This window comes from Octopus bimaculoides, chromosome 20, assembly GCF_001194135.2.
Source record: "Octopus bimaculoides isolate UCB-OBI-ISO-001 chromosome 20, ASM119413v2, whole genome shotgun sequence".
NCBI classification, from domain to species: domain Eukaryota; kingdom Metazoa; phylum Mollusca; class Cephalopoda; order Octopoda; family Octopodidae; genus Octopus; species Octopus bimaculoides.
The window spans coordinates 1495331-1513089 of NC_069000.1; the positions used below are offsets into that span (position 1 = coordinate 1495331).

Consider the following 17759-nt stretch of genomic DNA (forward strand, 5'->3'; position numbering starts at 1 on the left):
GCCCAGGTCTTCCTGGGCCTACCTCTTCCACGGGTTCCCTCAACTGTTAGGGTGTGGCACTTTTTCACGCAGCTATCCTCCTCCATTCTCACCACATGTCCATACCAGCGCAATCGTCTCTCTTGCACGCCACAACTGATGCTTCTAATGTTCAGCTTTTCTCTCAAGATACTTACACTCTGACGGGTATTCACATTGACATTACACATCCAACGGAGCATACTGGCTTCATTCCTTGCGAGCTTACGTATGTCCTCAGCAGTTACAGCCCATGTTTCACTGCCATGTAGCATGGTTGTTCGTACGCATGCGTCATACAGTCTATATATATATATATATATATGTGTGTGTATGTATGGGTGTGTGCAGATGTATTTATTAATATTACATGTGTTTATATATGTGTGCATGTATGTACACATTTATGTATGTATGCACATGCATACATATATATGTATGTTAACTCCCATGGGTTTGGGTAGACAAATTGGATAAAAAGTACTCAATAGAGAGAGTAGAGTTTATTTACCCTTTCAAAGATGAGGTTTCCTAAAGACATTATGCTGTGGCGGACACCCAAGTGGGCTGTTCCACTACTGATAAATAGTGGACAGACACAGCAAGGAGTGACAGTCAGCAAGGTATGCTGTTTGGGCCAGTCATGCAGATACAGGAACGTTAAAAGCACATCCAAGTGTGATCATTGCCAGAGCCACGGATTGGCTCCCGTGCCAGTGGCATGTGAAAAAAAACCATTCGAGCATGATCGTTGCCTGTGCCACCGGACTGGCTCCCGTGCAGGTAGCACGTAAAAAACACCTTTTGAGCATGGCCGTTGCCAGTACTGTGTGACTGGCCCTCGTGCTGGTGTCACATAAAAGCACCTACTACACTCTCAGAGTGGTTGGCATTAGGAAGGGCATCCAGCTGTAGAAACCTTACCAGATCAGATTGGAGCCTGGTGCAGCCTTCTGGCTCACCAGTTCTCAATCAAACTGCCCAACCCATGCCAGCATGGAAAGCGGACGTTAAACGATGATGATGATGATGATGACAATTACTACCACAATTATTATAACAACATAAAAATAAAAAGAGTAGAAAAGAAAAAACTGACAGATAATATTACCCATTTTCCTTTGAATTCGGTGACCAAGTCCAGTTATTCGCTGAACTTCATCTTTGGTCATCTTTGGGTGCTTTATAAGAATATGATTGCGTAGTCTTTTCAAACTTTAAGAAAAGAAAGAAAAATAAGATAATTATAAGCTTTAATATAGCACACCTATAATATCTGCTATTTCCTTCAATAAACACACATGCAACCGCACATATATACATGTTAAGAGTGTCCGTAAATCATCTTCATAGTTTGGAAACAATTCAGAAAAAAAAAAAAAAAAAAATGATAGCTGAGCATAGTTTACTGGAAAACAATTAGAAAAAACAGAACACTTCCACATGTATTCCATTTGTTGCATGTAACCTGCTGAGTTATCCTGATTATATTTTTGTTTTCTGAATTTTTCAAATGTTAAAGGTAATTTATGTATTTTTGCTTTTTATACAAACAGTCTCTGAGCACCTAAATGACATTCTAGATTGTATTTTAAATAAATAAATTCGAAAATATTTTTCCTAAAGCACCTGTGACGAAAGGAAAACTATTTCAAATTTTATCCAGGGCAGGCAGTAAATTACCTGAATCATTAGAACATCAGATAGAATGCCTCACAATAGAATGTCAGCAATATTTGTTTCAGTTTTCTGGGTTCAAATCGTGCCTTTTCAGCTTTTTTGGGTTTATTGATAAAAATACCCAGCCAGGGCAATGGATTGGTGCAACTAAAAGAACACCCGACTAGATAACATGTTACATTATTTGCTCCAGCTTATAACATCCTGAGTTCAAATTCCACTATGGCCAGTTTAGTTAATCTATCATCTAGATTAACACCTCCACCTGGCACCTTTGTAGCAGAGATTTGAAACCAAACTGCTAGGTACCCAAGCAGCTTCATATGATTGGTCTATCAAGCAACCAATTAGTGTGAAGTCATTGCACGGTGCAATTTTCTAGACTCTTCTGTCTGAACTCTAGGTAAGCCACTTTTAATATCAAAACTCTTTGCAGAGTGTTGAAGGCAGCTGAGCAAAATGTACCTCCACTCTTGCCAGGGACATTTGCATAGACATCCTCAGGTTCTTGGACAGACCAAACTGACCATCCACACCAAATCTCATAAGTCACTTCTTTTGGCACAGCATGGTTTTCTTCCATCTCTCCCCACAACATTAATTATTGCTGTTAGTATTTGTAAAAGACCAACACAGTTAATACTCTACGTGCAATAATAAAAATCTTCCGTTAATTGTTTGCAGGTGTTGTCAGTTACTTCTTTATGCAGCACAAGAAATACCTTTTCATTCACCAACCAAACAGCTACCATTTGAAGAAAAGCTCAACACACACACGAAATCTCTAGTAGGGTCTACTTTGTTGCAAGCATTTAGGCCAAGCTTCTGGTTTGAGGATATATGTCTCCCCATCCTTCCCACACACCAGTTTTTGAATGCCCTGTCAAGAGGAAAAATGAAACAAAAAACAACAAAAAAAGAAGGAGGGGAGATAATTGGGTTTCCTAAGCCATCTTAACGGTATTTCTACTCACTTTTCAAACTTCTCGTGACACTCTGGACATTCCAGGCCCGATACGCCCCGATGTTTGAGCTGATGATTCCAAAGCTGTGTTCGACTAGTTGCCAGAAATTTACACTCTTTACAAGGGAAGGTAACTTTATCGTGTTCCCGCTCAATGTGTCGCTTGAGATTATCTCGAGTAATGGCTCGATAGTCACACACTTCACACTGGAAAGGTCGGTCCCCTGAAAGAAGGTAAGGTGTGAAAAGTCGACGCCAACAAAACAGAGCTTACCTTAATTGTCCAGATATAACGATACAAAAGTTCAACAGAAACAAAATAAAGAAAAAACCTGATGCAAAATAAAACAAAATTATAATAATCATTAAAAACTACAGAAATTGTGTTGAAGAATCAAGTTAATCCCTTTAGCATTCAGATTATCCTGTCAATCGTAATGCTTATTGATTCACATCATTTTGAATCATTCATGCATTATCTTGCAGCGTGGAGATCCTGATGATGTGATTGTTTATTTCTAGAATGACATTGTAGGGTAGGTGTGAGAGGTTGGACCTGGTCAATTTGAACATTAAACAGGTGGAATATTTGGGATGGATATCATCATCATCGTTTAACGTCCGTTTTCTATGCTGGCATGGGTTGGACGGTTTGATTGCAGTCTGGAGAGCCAGAAGCTGCACCAGACCCCAATCTGATCTGGCAGAGTTTCTACAGCTGGATGACCTTCCTAACGCCAACCACTCCAAGAGTGTAGTGAATGCTTTTTATGTGTCACTAGCACAGGAGCCAGTCAGGTAGTACTGGCATTGGCCATGTTTGGATATGTACAGTTTAAATGCTAAGGGATTAACCCTTTTGATACCAGCCCGGCTGAAACCACCTCTGGCTCTGTAGTACAAATGTCTTGTTTCCAAAAGTTCTGAATTAAAATCTTCCACCAAACCTTAGTCACAATTTACATTACTAACACTAGCTGAATGATAACTAAGTTATTTTACTAAATTCTTTGTTATATTTAAAATTAATTGAAAGAAACAGAAATATAGTAACAAGAGGGTTAATCACTAGGGATTTGATTTATTATCCGTCTGTCATCCTTCATTGCCTAAAAGGATTTTTTTGACTTAAATGTCATTTCTTAGTCTGGCATCCCAACCTCCATTTTAACAGCAGGACTCCCACTGGTTACACTGAAATATTGGCACCCATTCCAAATGCAGGGCAAATTAGGAAATGGGAGCATATTGAAGCAAGGATTTAACATGGTCACAGTCCAATGATTGCACAAAGCAATCCGATATGTCACTAACCTTCATGGTTTGTATTAAATTCGTTTTAAATCAATAAAGGAGTAAAATGACTTACCTGTGTGGGTTCGAACATGTGGATCATAATCGGCACGATTGTAAAAGAGACGGCCACAAAACTCACACTCTTCGTGACCAAATGTCTGTCGCATCTTCTGGAAGATCTCCAGAGAAAGTGGACGATAGCCAAGACGCTTTATTATGTCAGAAGCCTTAGAAGATTTGTTATCGGCATCAACATCTTCGCCAGGAAGATCTTCTCCATTTTCATAGTTTTCTCCAGTTTCGGAACTGTTGTTGGGGAGTTTTATCCGCTCGGTTGTACCAGTTGTTTTATCTTCTAAATAAGCCGAAGCAGATTTCTTCTGGACACTTGAAGTATTTCCTTCTTCCATGGTACTCACTGAAGAGCTGACAGCAAGCTTTTCATCAGTGGCAGATGCCTCTTCAGTATTACTAGCCGCATTCAGTGTACACTTTGCTGGTTTCTCTTCAACACTCTCATCAACCTGCATGCTTTCTTCTTTTTTCAAGTCATCACTAGTCTTAACAGTCGAGCTGCCTGCTTCTATGTTCTTCACATCAGTCATTTCCACATCAGTAGTGGTTGCTACAGAACCAGTACTGGTGCCAGTGCTTGTGGCAAGTGGGTCAGAAGCCACTGTACCAATTTCTTCAACATTAGCATCAGTTGAAGACGTGCTTAACAATTTTGTATCAGTGTCACTGTCTTTACCATTGTTGATGGCAACCGCAGAAAGTTCTGGTGGTAGGTTATCAAATTCCTTATCCTGGTCTGGAAGAGCATCATCAGGTTCTGGCAGATAAAGAGATGCTGCGATGCTTTGCTCGAAAAGGTTCTCTTCTGTACCAGAATGGACATTGTTTATGTGTTCCATCAAGCGTACTGTGCTCAAGAACTTGTCCTGGCACACAACACAACAGTAAATGACACGATGTTTCAAAAAATGCTTCTCAAGGTAAATTCTTCGACTGGCAGAATAATCGCAGAGTTCGCAATGCTGTACACTTGGAATATCACGAATGTCATGCACAAACAAATGTCTGTCTCGATCAATCTTTTTCTTGAACTTGCGATTGCACACGTGACACTGGTGAATCACTGTGGTGCCACGGTCTTGGCGTCCTTGCAAGAACTTTGCCAAATATTCTTTACCTTTGCGAGTATTGCTATGATATTTCCGAATGTGGTTCACCAAAGACTTGATGGTATTGTAGTCTTTCTTGCACATCTCACATGCATGTCGGATGTTGCTGTGTGTTGCCTCGTGCTCCAACAGGTGACTTTTGTTCACTGTCTTAAACGAGCACTTACAACAGATGTAAAACTGTCCTGTATGTTTACGCATGTGTGTGTATAAGTTGCCTGGAAGGAAACAAGGAATCAAAATTTACATTTAAATACACTTAGACACACACACATGTTTAAGGATGCTCTGCCCCCCCCACTAACAGAAACTGAATCAAACATCTTAACTATTAATCATAATATATTTCATATTATATGTTTGTATATATATCAGCATGGCTGTGTGGTTAAGAAGCATGCATTGCAACTATGAGGCTTGGGGTTCAGTCACACTGTGTGGCACGTTGGGCAGTTGTCTTCTGCTATAGCCCTGAGACAACCAATGCTTTGGGTATGAACTTGATGGACAAACACTTTGTGGAAGCCTATCATATATACAGGGTCTTGCAGATAAATTGAGACAATTTTTACTATGCATTAAAATGGTTATAAATACTAAAATAATGGTAGTAGACATTTATTACAACAAGAACATTTATCACTCAATATGGCCACCCTTTTGGACAATTACTGCCTCTACACGAGGACGAAAGTTTTTTGCTGCTGTCACAACCTCCACCTTTTTGATTTTGCATGTCACACATTTGATGCAGGTCTTCAAACTGTGGAAATATGCCCCATAAAAAGTAATCGAGACGGTTGAGATCTGGGCCAGATGTTGGCCCTCTGCTGTCATTCACACTCCTACCTGCTGTTGCTTGTACCACACTTGGACAGTTAAACTAGGTATGCTGGGACAAATTAAGATGTGCCTGTTCTAAGAGCAGTTATTTAATTGCACCTGACTACACTCCGAGTTCAAATCCCATTGGGATCTACTCTGCATTTCATTCTTCAGGGAGTATATACAATAAGCATAAGTACCGGTCGTGTACTGGGGTTAGTTTAATCAATTGTACCCTTTCTCCTAACTGTCTGGGTCCAGCACCCATGTTGGAGATCAATATAACAAATTATGAGAGAACCTTAATTGACTTACCTTTAGAATTGGATGCATAAGTGCATTTTGAACATTTGAAGGGTTTCAGGTCAGTGTGGATGAGGCAGTGAAGTCGCATGTGAGAGAGCGTCTTGAAAACCTTATCGCACGTATTGCATGAGTAGAGTGAGAGTCCAAACGAACCAGTTCGAGGAGCTGAAGGGGCATTCTCATTAAGATCCTGTTCAATAACATGGACACGAAACATGTGGTCAACCCCACTTAGATCTACATTCAAACTCTGTTCAAAGGCCATTTTCTCCTCCTCTGTATTAAATACAGGAATATCCTGAATGTGATCTTTTGTTTTTTCCACAGCAGTATCCACTTCTAAGTTCCCAGATGGCTGAACGGAGCACGGCTGCTGGGTAGAAATAGGGTTGACATTGCTGGTTTCTTCCTCCTCTTCTGATAAATGAAGCTTGTAATCCTCTTCATCATCTTTTACGACAGTCACTTCAGTCTCTTCCTCACTTTCATCACCTAAAAAAAATAAAAATAAAAATATAAACAGCAACCCAACCCACCTCAAATTACACTTTATGGTCACCAGTCAATAAGGGAAACCAGAAACAAGATGCTGATTCTCAAGAAGTCTCTCTTTTCATCATCATCATCGTTTAACGTCCGCCTTCCATGCTGGCATGGGTTGGATGATTTGACTGAGGACTGGTGGAGCCTGAAGGCTACACCAGGCTCCAATCTGATCTGGCAGAGTTTCTACAGCTGGATGCCCTTCCTAACGCCAACCACTCCGAGAGTGTAGTAGGTGCTTTTACGTGTCACCCGCACGAAGGCCAGTCAGGCGATACTGGCAACGGCCACGCTCAAAATGGTGTATTTTATGTGCCACCCACACAAGAGCCAGTTCAGGGTGTTTTTATCAGCAAAGCAACCACAAAGATGTTCCTTTGATCTGCTTTATATAAATGAACAACCAGGTTCAGGCGTAGCCGTGGGGTTAAGAATTTTGCTTCCAAACTACATGGCTCCAGGTTCAGGCTCACTGCACGGCACCAGTGGCAAGTGTCTTCTACTATAGCCTTAGGCTATCCAAAGCCTTTGAGTGGATTCAGCAAACAGAAACTGAAACACATCACCCACCCCCACACACACACATGAATGTGTATCTGTGTATTTGTTTGTCCCTCAACCCCCACCTGGCAATCAGTGTCAGCTTGTTTAAATTCCTGTAACGTAGTGGTTCAGCAAAAGAGACTAACAGAATAAGTACCAGATGTACAAAAACAAGTGCCGGGGTCAATTTGTTTGACTAAATCCTTCAGGGTAGTGCCCCAGCATGGCCAGGATCCAATAACTAAAACAAGTAAAAGATGAAAGATAAAATACACTGACCTTCAATTTTGACAACATCCTTTTTGGAAATGTCAACATAGTCCGAAGTAGCGAGGCATTTGTGTGTGATGAAATAACGCTCTTTGGGGAACGCTCGTTTACATCGGGCACAATGGTATTTCCCGTCTTTACCTAATGGTAAAAAAAAAAGGGGGGGAAGAAATACATAAAAGAAAACAAGCTTCAAATTAGTTTAAAAGGAAAACCACTTCGGTTTAATGCCATAGAGAATGAAACTGTTAGATGACCTGAGAAATTTAGGACCAATGGGAAAATATTTTAACTGGAGGACAAAATAGGTGTGAGTAAGCATGGACAACAGATGTATGATGATGATGAAACCCTAGAAGCCATGTGTTGTATTCAATATAACAAAAATGAGCCAAGAGAAATAACTGAGAGTGGCCAGTGACATACATTTGCATTTGAACAGCACAGACAAATACAGGTTTATCAAAATGCCATACAACATCAATTCTTGGTTAATTAAAATTATCTCTGCCCCTAGAGGATGTACCATAATTACCAAACAGTAATTAAGACCAGCTCCACATGAGAAGTGGAGATAATTTCAAGAATCAAGAATTTTCCCCAAAATTGTCAAGATATTTAGGAAAAGGACAGGCTTATTGTATGGAGGTAAGAAGGCAGTTGTGGGCACATGTTTCTGCCTCAACAGCCATCATCAGCATGACAACCGTCTGAACTTATATCCAGTATATGTGTATATATATATATTTATATATATATATATATATATATATATATATACACATGGAATATTTGAAGGATAAAGTGTCAGGACAGCTAATAACAGACACAGGTAGTTTATTCCATGATTTGATAATTCTGAAAGTGAAAGAATGTTTCTGAAAGTCATGGGTGTTATGCTGCACATTGCACATTGTAGTCATTGAATAATAAATTGAATCATTGTTTGTTACCTTTCTCAGGGATTGGCAGTCTTTGTGGCTCTTTAGGGACAGCATCTCTTTGAACATTCTTCTCTTCTCCTTTTCTGGGTCTTCCACGACGACGGCCTACATCAAATATAGAAAGGTAGACGAAATTTTATAATATATACATACACACACACATATATTTCATCATCATCGTTTAACGTCCGCTTTCCATGCTGGCATGGGTTGGGCGATTTGACTGAGGACTGGCGAACCAGAAGGCTGCACCAGGCTCCAATCTGATCTGGCAGAGTTTCTACAGCTGGATGCCCTTCCTAACGTCAATGATGAACTTATTGTATACATTGCTAAGATACACTACAACTTGTTGGAAAAGGTTAAAAAAAAGTGACTGAAAGCAGACGTATAAAGAGGGGACAGAGAGCTGACATATAAAAAGGGACAGAGGACAGACATGTCTAATTTAATTACGGTCTGTGAAAAATCTCACCAAATTGATTATTGTTAATTGATAAGGAAGGAAAACTCATTTTTTTTATGCTGGTGCATTTAGAAATGAATCATTAATGTAAATATTTTTATCTGCTTTATTTTACATATATTTTCCTTCTCAACTGATATTAACCACAAAGCTGGCTCTTTATGAATTACGAAAATGCAGAGGTGTGATACCTCATCTTCAGTTATTTACAGTGTAGTGCGTGAATGAGAAATATGTGTCTACCTACATACACAACAGACTTTCGGTTTCTATCTACCAAACCCATTCACAAATCCTTGATTGGCCTGAGCCAGGGCTATAATACAAGACCCTTGCCCAAGGTGCCACACAGTGGGGCTGAACCCAGAATCCAACTTCTTACCACACAGCCAAGCCTGCACCTATAAATTTATAAACATAGATCATCTTTATTAATGCAGTAATAAAGGTGCTCCACTAGTGACTCAGCGGTTGCACATTATGCGCATATACGATGTGCAATTTATGTGGTATATCTTTCATCAATAGGGACCAGTCAATGATTTTAAGCATCGGCAACAAAACAGGAAAACCGGTTCACTTTGAACAAAGGCCCTGGTAATATTTCTTCAATACTGGCTTACAGATACTCCCTTGTTCACATAATTTATTACAATATATAAAAATAAATAAGTTGAAAACATAAAAATGAAGAAAACCTCCCGACTCACCAGTTGAGCTGGGGGTAGTGGTTGTAGCTGTGGTAGTGGTGATGGCAATGATGGGGGTGGTGTTGGTAGTGGTGGTGGCAAGAGGTTGAACTGTTGGAGGTGTCTTTGATTGTAATTGCTCTACATTAACAGACTGATTGAGGGCGTCCAGTATCGGCTGGACCGCTGCTGCACTGCTGTTGCTGTCCTGTGGAGAGGTGATGATGACAACAGCTTTCGTATCAGATGAGTTTTCTCCGGTCACCATGGCTGCCTGAGCCACTTGAGACAGTAAGTCAGCTGACCCAACATTTACAGATTCTTCAACTGGAAAATAAATAAATAAAAATAAAATGAAATTTATAAAAAAAAAAGGGGGGTGGAAGAGACCCAAGTATGAAGTCGGAGGAGAGTAAAATATTCTTTTCTACTCTAGGCACAAGGCTTGAAATTTTGGGGGAGGTGGGAGCCAGACAATTATATCGACCCTCCCCCAGTACACAACTGGTACTTAATTTATCGACCTCGAAAGGATGATGGTGTAGTGGTTAAGAGTGCGGGCTACTAACCCCACCAAGATTCTGAGTTCGATTCCAGGCAGTGACCTGAATAATAATAATAATAATATTGAAAAATACCTTAGAATTTCCCCAAGACACCTGATGAAGGCTGGAAGGTATATCAACCGAAACAAGATGAGGACAAATATCCGTCAAATGTAAATAACATAAATAATGTATATTAATTCCTAGTAAGGCCACCCAAGGGCCACCCAGGTGGTGGTGTTTGATCCTACCACAGATTAAGTTAACCACTCATCAGGAATTTCCAGAACCTAAATATACCAAAAACTAACAAACATGACAAAAAGTCCAAAAAGTAGGAGCTTATTTCACAAGAGCTGCATTCATCTGGTTAATTAAATCAAACTGTGATTGTTCCTTGACATTCTTGACCCATGTTTGCTTCTATGATACAAACGTCCAGTTTTAAAGTGACCGAAATTTAAACATTCCATCAAAATTTCATGTTAATCTATGTTCCAAATACTAGATTAGTAATGACAAAATAATTCCACTAGATTCTTTATTATTTTCTAATTGAAACAAAGTCAATGTATTTCAGTAGAAACATGTTAACAAAAGGATTTAACAATAATCTAATCTTTATCGGGATTAACCAGGAGTAAATTCCTTGATACCAACCAGCCTAAGAGCACTTGCTGGTTCTATGACAAAAATGTCTCGTTTTAAAATGATCTAAATTAAAAACTTCCACCAAAATTTCTGTTGTGTTCCTAACATCAGCTTAATCACAACAAAATTATTTTACGAAATTCTTCATTACTTTCAAAATTTCTTGAAATAAAGACAACCTATTCCAACAGAACTCTTGTAATAAAGAATTAAACAACTTACCTGGGGTACACTGCAAGGCATCGGCGAATTTAATTGAGTCATCAGAGTTTAAAGTTATTGGCACTTCAACTGCTTGAGGTGTGACATTAACTGGCGCTTCAGGAGCGCATTCTTTCTTGTGAATGATGAACAGTTCAATGTCATTGAAGTTGCCTTGGCATTGACCACAGATGAATGTGTCCAAAGGCATCGTTTATCTGGAAAAAAAAACCCCAAAAAACAGGAATTTATTATCATAATCATAATTCTCTATTTAACATCTCGTAATATTTATGGGTTGGATGTGTATCAGGTCAGGTCAGGAGGGCATCCACTGTTGCAGTGTGTCCCTGCATCCACCATTTGTCGGTATCTGCTTGGGACATCCCAGGCAACCTACCAAGCTATGTTCCAGTCAGTCCTCATCACTGCGAGATACTTCCTCATCTGCAGTAACCATGAGACATGTGAAGTCTTAAAGAGACTCCTAATTACTAACACCTTAATCTAGGCCAAGTTTTCCTCAAGGATTTCTATAAATTTAAGGTTCTGCATCCACATCAGTAATTTCTTCTTTAATTCTATTATAGATTGAGCTGTAAGAATTTGATGACAATAACATTATAAAAGGAGCTTTCACAGACAGCTCATCTTAAACATCTGTGATGGCCTGTAGGGTCATAATGAACAAGACAGGGCTGAAGTCTGAGCCTTGATAGACCTCTACTTTCAGGCTAAACTCAACATTGACTGACATTACTTACTGCACCTTTTTATACACAGCTTGTACTGCCCTTCGTCTACAATTTGTTTTGTTAGTGACCACCAGATTACTAAGTTTGGCACCTTGTTAAAGACCTCCAATTCAACAAATCCTACATATAGTGGTTTACTTGAAGCTAAGCATTTCTGCAGTTGCCTTACTAAGAAGATAGCATCTATGATATCCCTTGCAAACATAAAACCAAGCTGCATCTCGTCTCATCTCATCTAACTGTACAATGGCACTGTGATTTCAATAGCTGGTCTAACAATTTGATGCTGCTATAATTTCTCTCTCTAAGACATCTCCTTGTCCTGGTGGTAGATCACAGTGATACTGCTGCACCGGTCAGTGCATACGACACCCTTCCATTTCTAGATTAACTATCCGGGTGACTAGAATATATCTCACATAGCCTCATACCATTAACTCAATGGCTATTCTTTATGGACCAGTAACTATCATTACCTTCAAGTCCTTCACTCTGTTACACTGTGAAAAGCTCACCTGCTGTTTCCTCCGTTGGGTCAGCATGTGGTTGACCCTCTTCAGCCCAAGCATTCTCTCATAACAGCACTTCTCTGCTCCTTTCTTATCAGCTTTAAAGACAAGTATGTCTCCCTCATTCTGGATATACTCCTCCCCAATGACATCTCAGTTTACTCCAGTACCGTCTTACAATCCCGAACACCTCAAATCTCTTCCTTTCGGCTTTTCCTCAGCTGAGTATACCTGACACCAAGATTCTCTTCTGCCTACTTGATAACGTTCTCTGCTTCTACCTTCCTTCCAGACATTCCAAACCTGTTTCTTAGCTTTTATAGATCTATTGTATCACTCCATTATCATGTCACCTTGTTTGGCCAGGATCTTACAACTGTGACCATACAGCTCACCTGTAGTGCTCACAAGGTATCTTATAACAATTCCAATGGCAGGTAAGTGTCTGTCTTCTCCTCTATAGCATTATGTGCAACATCTAGAATTTCTCTCCAAAACTGTCTAATGAACACACACACATATAATGAACTCTGTCCCTTAAATTCACCTGCAAGGCATCGGTCAGTCCGAAGAAGTAATATCAGAGGACACCAGTGCTAGAATATTCAGAATGGTTCATCACATATAAGTGTGCCATCAAGCCTTGCTTCCCACGTATTTTGGTCAATGCCCAAATCTATGGCAGCAACAACCATACAATAGCAATAATTCCACACAGGCCCAGAAGAAATTTTTTTAAGAACTTCTGATTCACACCTCCCTGCTGTGTTTTTTTTTTAAAAAAAAAGGAAGAACATATTAGATAATGTAGTGAGAGATAAACTATGTATGTAAAGCTGGGATGGTCATGGCTAGAAGGCCTTTGATCATAAATCTGTCTAAACAGGACAGAACACCAATAAATAGGCACAACACACATCCTATTAAACCAAAGTTTACAAAGTAGACATTTAACTCTTTAGCATTAAAACCTGGCATTTCTGGCTTAAATATTTTATGTTCAGAATAGTCAGATCTGGTCTCTCACACCTACCCTACAATGTCATTCTAGAAATAAACAATCACATCATCGGAATCTCCAAGTTACAAGAAAATGCATGAATAATTCAAAACCATGTAAATAAATAAGCATTACATATAACGATGTAACTGGATTGCTGATGGGTTATCTTTTATCTCTACAAATGCAGACATTACAATATAGGCCTTGGTAGTAAAGGCAGGTTGGCAGAACTGTCAGAGCATCAGACAAAATGCCTTGTGATATTTAATTGTGGCCCTTTATGTTACAAGTCCAAATCCCACCAAGGTCGACTTTGTCTTGCTGAGAACATAAATTACCAATTAAGTACTCAGGTTGATTTTAACTAACTGCACTCCCCTCGAAAAATTTGTGGCTATCTGCCAGTAATAGAAATCAATATTCGATAATATTTCTAACAAACACCAGTTACAATTATGAAATGAAGCTGCCATTAATTTTTCATCAATGGAAACCAAGAAACACACGACCACACGATCAATAGTTTCTCACTTACCCAGTATTTATCACTTCCCCTATAAAGATCCCTACCCCTTCTCTCTTAGATTCTGCTCAGCCCTTTCAATGAAAAATGTGAACTGACGAGGACGAGTCTCTATATGGTTACTCTTCCTGCTAAAAATAGTAGCCAAATCTCTCTCAAATCACACCCTAGAGTCATAAATAAGGAAAGGGCACACTGGATAATGTAGTCCCAAGAATGAAGGTGGAATGTTTTTGATCATAGTAGGTGCTGCTTGTAATTAGGGTTGACCTGAGATTCACTTCTTCCTTCCTGCATCTCAGTCAGACCACACACAACCCTTTCCCCCTTCGGTCGTCTCATGTAGATCCCGTTGATGCTTATTTGTCATTCATCAACCATGACACGACAACAGAACACTGAAGAGGCAGAGTCGATGGGGCACCAGGCGAATGTTTTGCGAGATTTCTTTAAGCTCTCCCTGTCCTGAATCCAAGGCCCACTGTCTGTCTCAGAACAAACAGGTCCTTGTAAAAAAAAAATCAGTAAAAGGTTTGTGTTGGTAAGGTCCTTAAGGTAAAGCCTAAGAAATTTAGCTTATCATTCTGTTTGTGTGTGTTTGTATGCAATAGTTGCGAGCACCACCCTCATATCAGCAGTCAATCATTTCTGGTTTTCTGTGAAAACATGTCCAGCTGTGGGAAAATACCTTGCTTAGAAACAGGTATTGGGTTGGCAGCAGGAAAGGCATCCAGCCATAGAAAATCTGCTTCAACGAATTCAGTCCGATCCATGCAAGCGTGGAAAAGTGGATGTTAAAACTGATGCTTCTCATGACAGAACACCATGGCAAGGACGAGGATGCAAGGGTACTGTCAGTGTGGAAGAGCCATCCTCTACATGGTTGCTCTATTTGCTAGAAATAGCAGTGTCCAAACATCGTTGATTATACGTCTGCTTAGTGAAAGCTCATTTGGAGCTAGACAACATTTTGTCACAGTAGCAATCCCTATACCATACCCACCCAGATAATCAATTCACTTTCACACGTAATAAAAGGGTAACTCGGAAAAATAAAACAAAAATCAAAACACGATTTTGGTTTCCTACATTAAGTTTGGTAGACTGCACTTAACTATACAACACTTATGCAGAAAGCATTCCAAGGAAATTTTCTTAGGTTGTATAATTATCCTTGTCAAACCTAACGAAAATATATCTCAAATTAAAAACCGATTTAAACACATTCGTATTTTTATAAAAAACACTAGAATATGAAGTCATCCTTCTTCCCATCCCATCATTGAAACATCTATTTTCGGTGAAGCTAAAACATTAAGTGCAGGACTTCAGAAAATAACATTGCTATCTTTCATATATTTATTAATTTATTCTTAAATGGGTTAGAGGAATGGCCACCACCCATAAGTGTTGAAATCTTCCGAGAGGGAAGGCGGAAGTTTGTTTCGGAGAGGACCCCAGGCGCCGAATGCGTGCAACAAGAGGGCTCTCTGCCAAAGGTACTTATGAGAGATTTAAACACTCGAGTCACGAACAGAAAACGGTCTCTCTGACGACGGGATTCCGTGTAGTTTCCGTCTAATCTTCGTCCAAGCCGCCATGCAGTCTAACTGAACCTGGAATCATTTCAGGCTATATCAATTTCTTTTCTTTCTTTGAATAGTGTTAATGTCTCGTAGCTGCAGCACTTCAGTCTTGTTGTTGGAAACCTTAAACTTATATTTAGATGTCATTTCACAACATTTAGGACGAATAATGGACAGTTTCATAAACCAAATATTTTAAAAATTTTATAGCTTCTATACAGAGCTGCTTTGTGTTCATTATAATTCCATTCACGTCTAAAATACATTATATAAAGATATATCTATAAAATAGGAATATAAACTGACCACACTGCTTGGCAGGGAGTCTCTACTTGGTCACTTAATCCGGTAGAAATGGCAGCTTAATCACCCTCTATTTTCTTAAAAGGATACAATAGGTAATCTAAACCTAAACAACACGGTATGGTCATGGCTTGAACGCCTCTGATCATAGGTCTGCTTAGTAAGTGATGACCTGGGGCTAAACAAGCACTATATTTAACGATCTCAAAAGAGAAAAGCAAAGTTGATCTGGGCGGGATTTTAACTGATAGAATTTTAGAACCTTAACAGGAAAGAGAAATAATTCGGTCCAGGAGAGTAATTAGTTGTATATAATAAACAACATAATAGACGGATATTATTAATATTTATTAGAATCAGATAAATGGCACGTGCTAGAAGTCGAAATTAATTTAAAAAAAAAAAAGACTACACTACAAAAACATGGAAAAGAACGGAAGACAGCACATGTAAACGATGAGGGAAAAAAACATAAAATTAAGCCATTTTACTCTGTTGATTTTTTTTATCACGGATTGAAAAAAAAATTCTACATCCGATCTTTTAGACGGCAAAAGATGAAAATGTATAAATATATTCTACAACTACATGTATTGATATATATATATATATTCGTTCCCATTCGTATATCCAAACGTGCGTATATATATATATATATTCGTGAGAAGCTGCTGGTTCACTTCGTCGCTACTTTCTTGTTACGTGCGATCCTCCAGGTACCAAAAAGATGGAATATAGAAATTACCATACCACGGTTAAGTGTGTGTATATGTGAGTGTATATATGTGTGTGTATATATATATATATATATATATATATACACACACAGACTAAAACTGAAGGCTCCCAGCACAGATTATTATAATTCGCTGTCAGTGACGGTTTACGAATTGTAAACGATCTGTGTTTCTGGTGTAAATCAATTGTTCGTTGATGAAGTCTTGAGATAAAAAAAATGTTGCAGTCATTATATTTCAGTTCCAGGTGAAGTGAGACGAGACAATAAACAATGTGTTAGTTAGTAAATAAAGCAGGTATATTAATTAGAAAGGAAAAAAAGATGAGAGAGAGAGAGGAGAAGCTGGAAGCGAAACCTTTTCTGAATGCTTCGTCAAGTAGAGCTGGATACGTAGACACAAGTCGTCATCCAAACATGACCATCGCTAAATCTTGTCGAAACGAAAGAATAGAGCGACAACGAAAAGGACATATTAATTGACGATGCAATCGAGTCAATAATTTCGCAAAAGAATAGCTAGACATTTTCAAAAGAATATATTTAGACGAGAATCCGAAACCGCCCGAATTTTAAACCAAATTTTTACCAGCTCAGTTTTAAAATCGCGAGAGCTAGGCTCAGATCGTAGGATTCTAATCGTCAAACAATATTCCACATTGATTCTAAATCGGCTTTAGGAAAAATTACCAAATACAATCATAGCTTTGTCTCTTACCTTAAATAATGTTTGCAACGAATAAGAAGAAATAAATTAGAACACCATCGCTCCGTATCCTTTCTAGATGCGGCTACAAAATGGCTTCCACTTTGTTCTCGACATGTAACGTAGCCAGGTCACGTGGTCTGTCTTTGCAAGGAGGCAGGTTAGGAGTTCCAACCCACGTCTGGGCAGACACACATATACACACACACATATATATATATATATTTCTTATTATTATTTTATTGGTTTCAGTCATTGCACTGCAGGCATGTTGGGGCATCGCCTTCACGGGGATTTTAAGTTGAACATAGCAATTCAACGATTCATTTTATCAATCTTTATGGTTAAGATAACTTTCTTAACATAAAGGGACACAACTCGACGCCCTGTTTTTACCTCGACACACGCATACAAGCACATATATATGTTTATAAACATATGTATGTGAAATGCTATATATATATATATATATATATATGTATGTATATATATATATGTATGTATATATATATA

General features: G+C 38.9%; 1 protein-coding gene across 1 annotated transcript in view; it reads right to left on the minus strand.

Annotated features, from left to right (window-relative positions):
• The window catches only part of LOC106877557 (zinc finger protein ZFAT), a 23040-nt gene extending 5398 nt beyond the window's left edge, over window positions 1-17642 (minus strand). Inside the window, exons 1-9 of the mRNA XM_014926491.2 lie at window positions 17259-17642; window positions 11147-11343; window positions 9750-10055; window positions 8583-8678; window positions 7639-7770; window positions 6283-6765; window positions 4032-5360; window positions 2673-2886; window positions 1130-1233 (exon numbers count right to left, since the gene is read on the minus strand). Coding sequence (XP_014781977.1) covers window positions 1130-1233; window positions 2673-2886; window positions 4032-5360; window positions 6283-6765; window positions 7639-7770; window positions 8583-8678; window positions 9750-10055; window positions 11147-11336 — 2854 coding nt within the window. The 5' untranslated portion in view covers window positions 11337-11343; window positions 17259-17642. The remainder of the gene's footprint in view (window positions 1-1129; window positions 1234-2672; window positions 2887-4031; window positions 5361-6282; window positions 6766-7638; window positions 7771-8582; window positions 8679-9749; window positions 10056-11146; window positions 11344-17258) is intronic.
• Window positions 17643-17759: the final 117 nt, after the last annotated feature.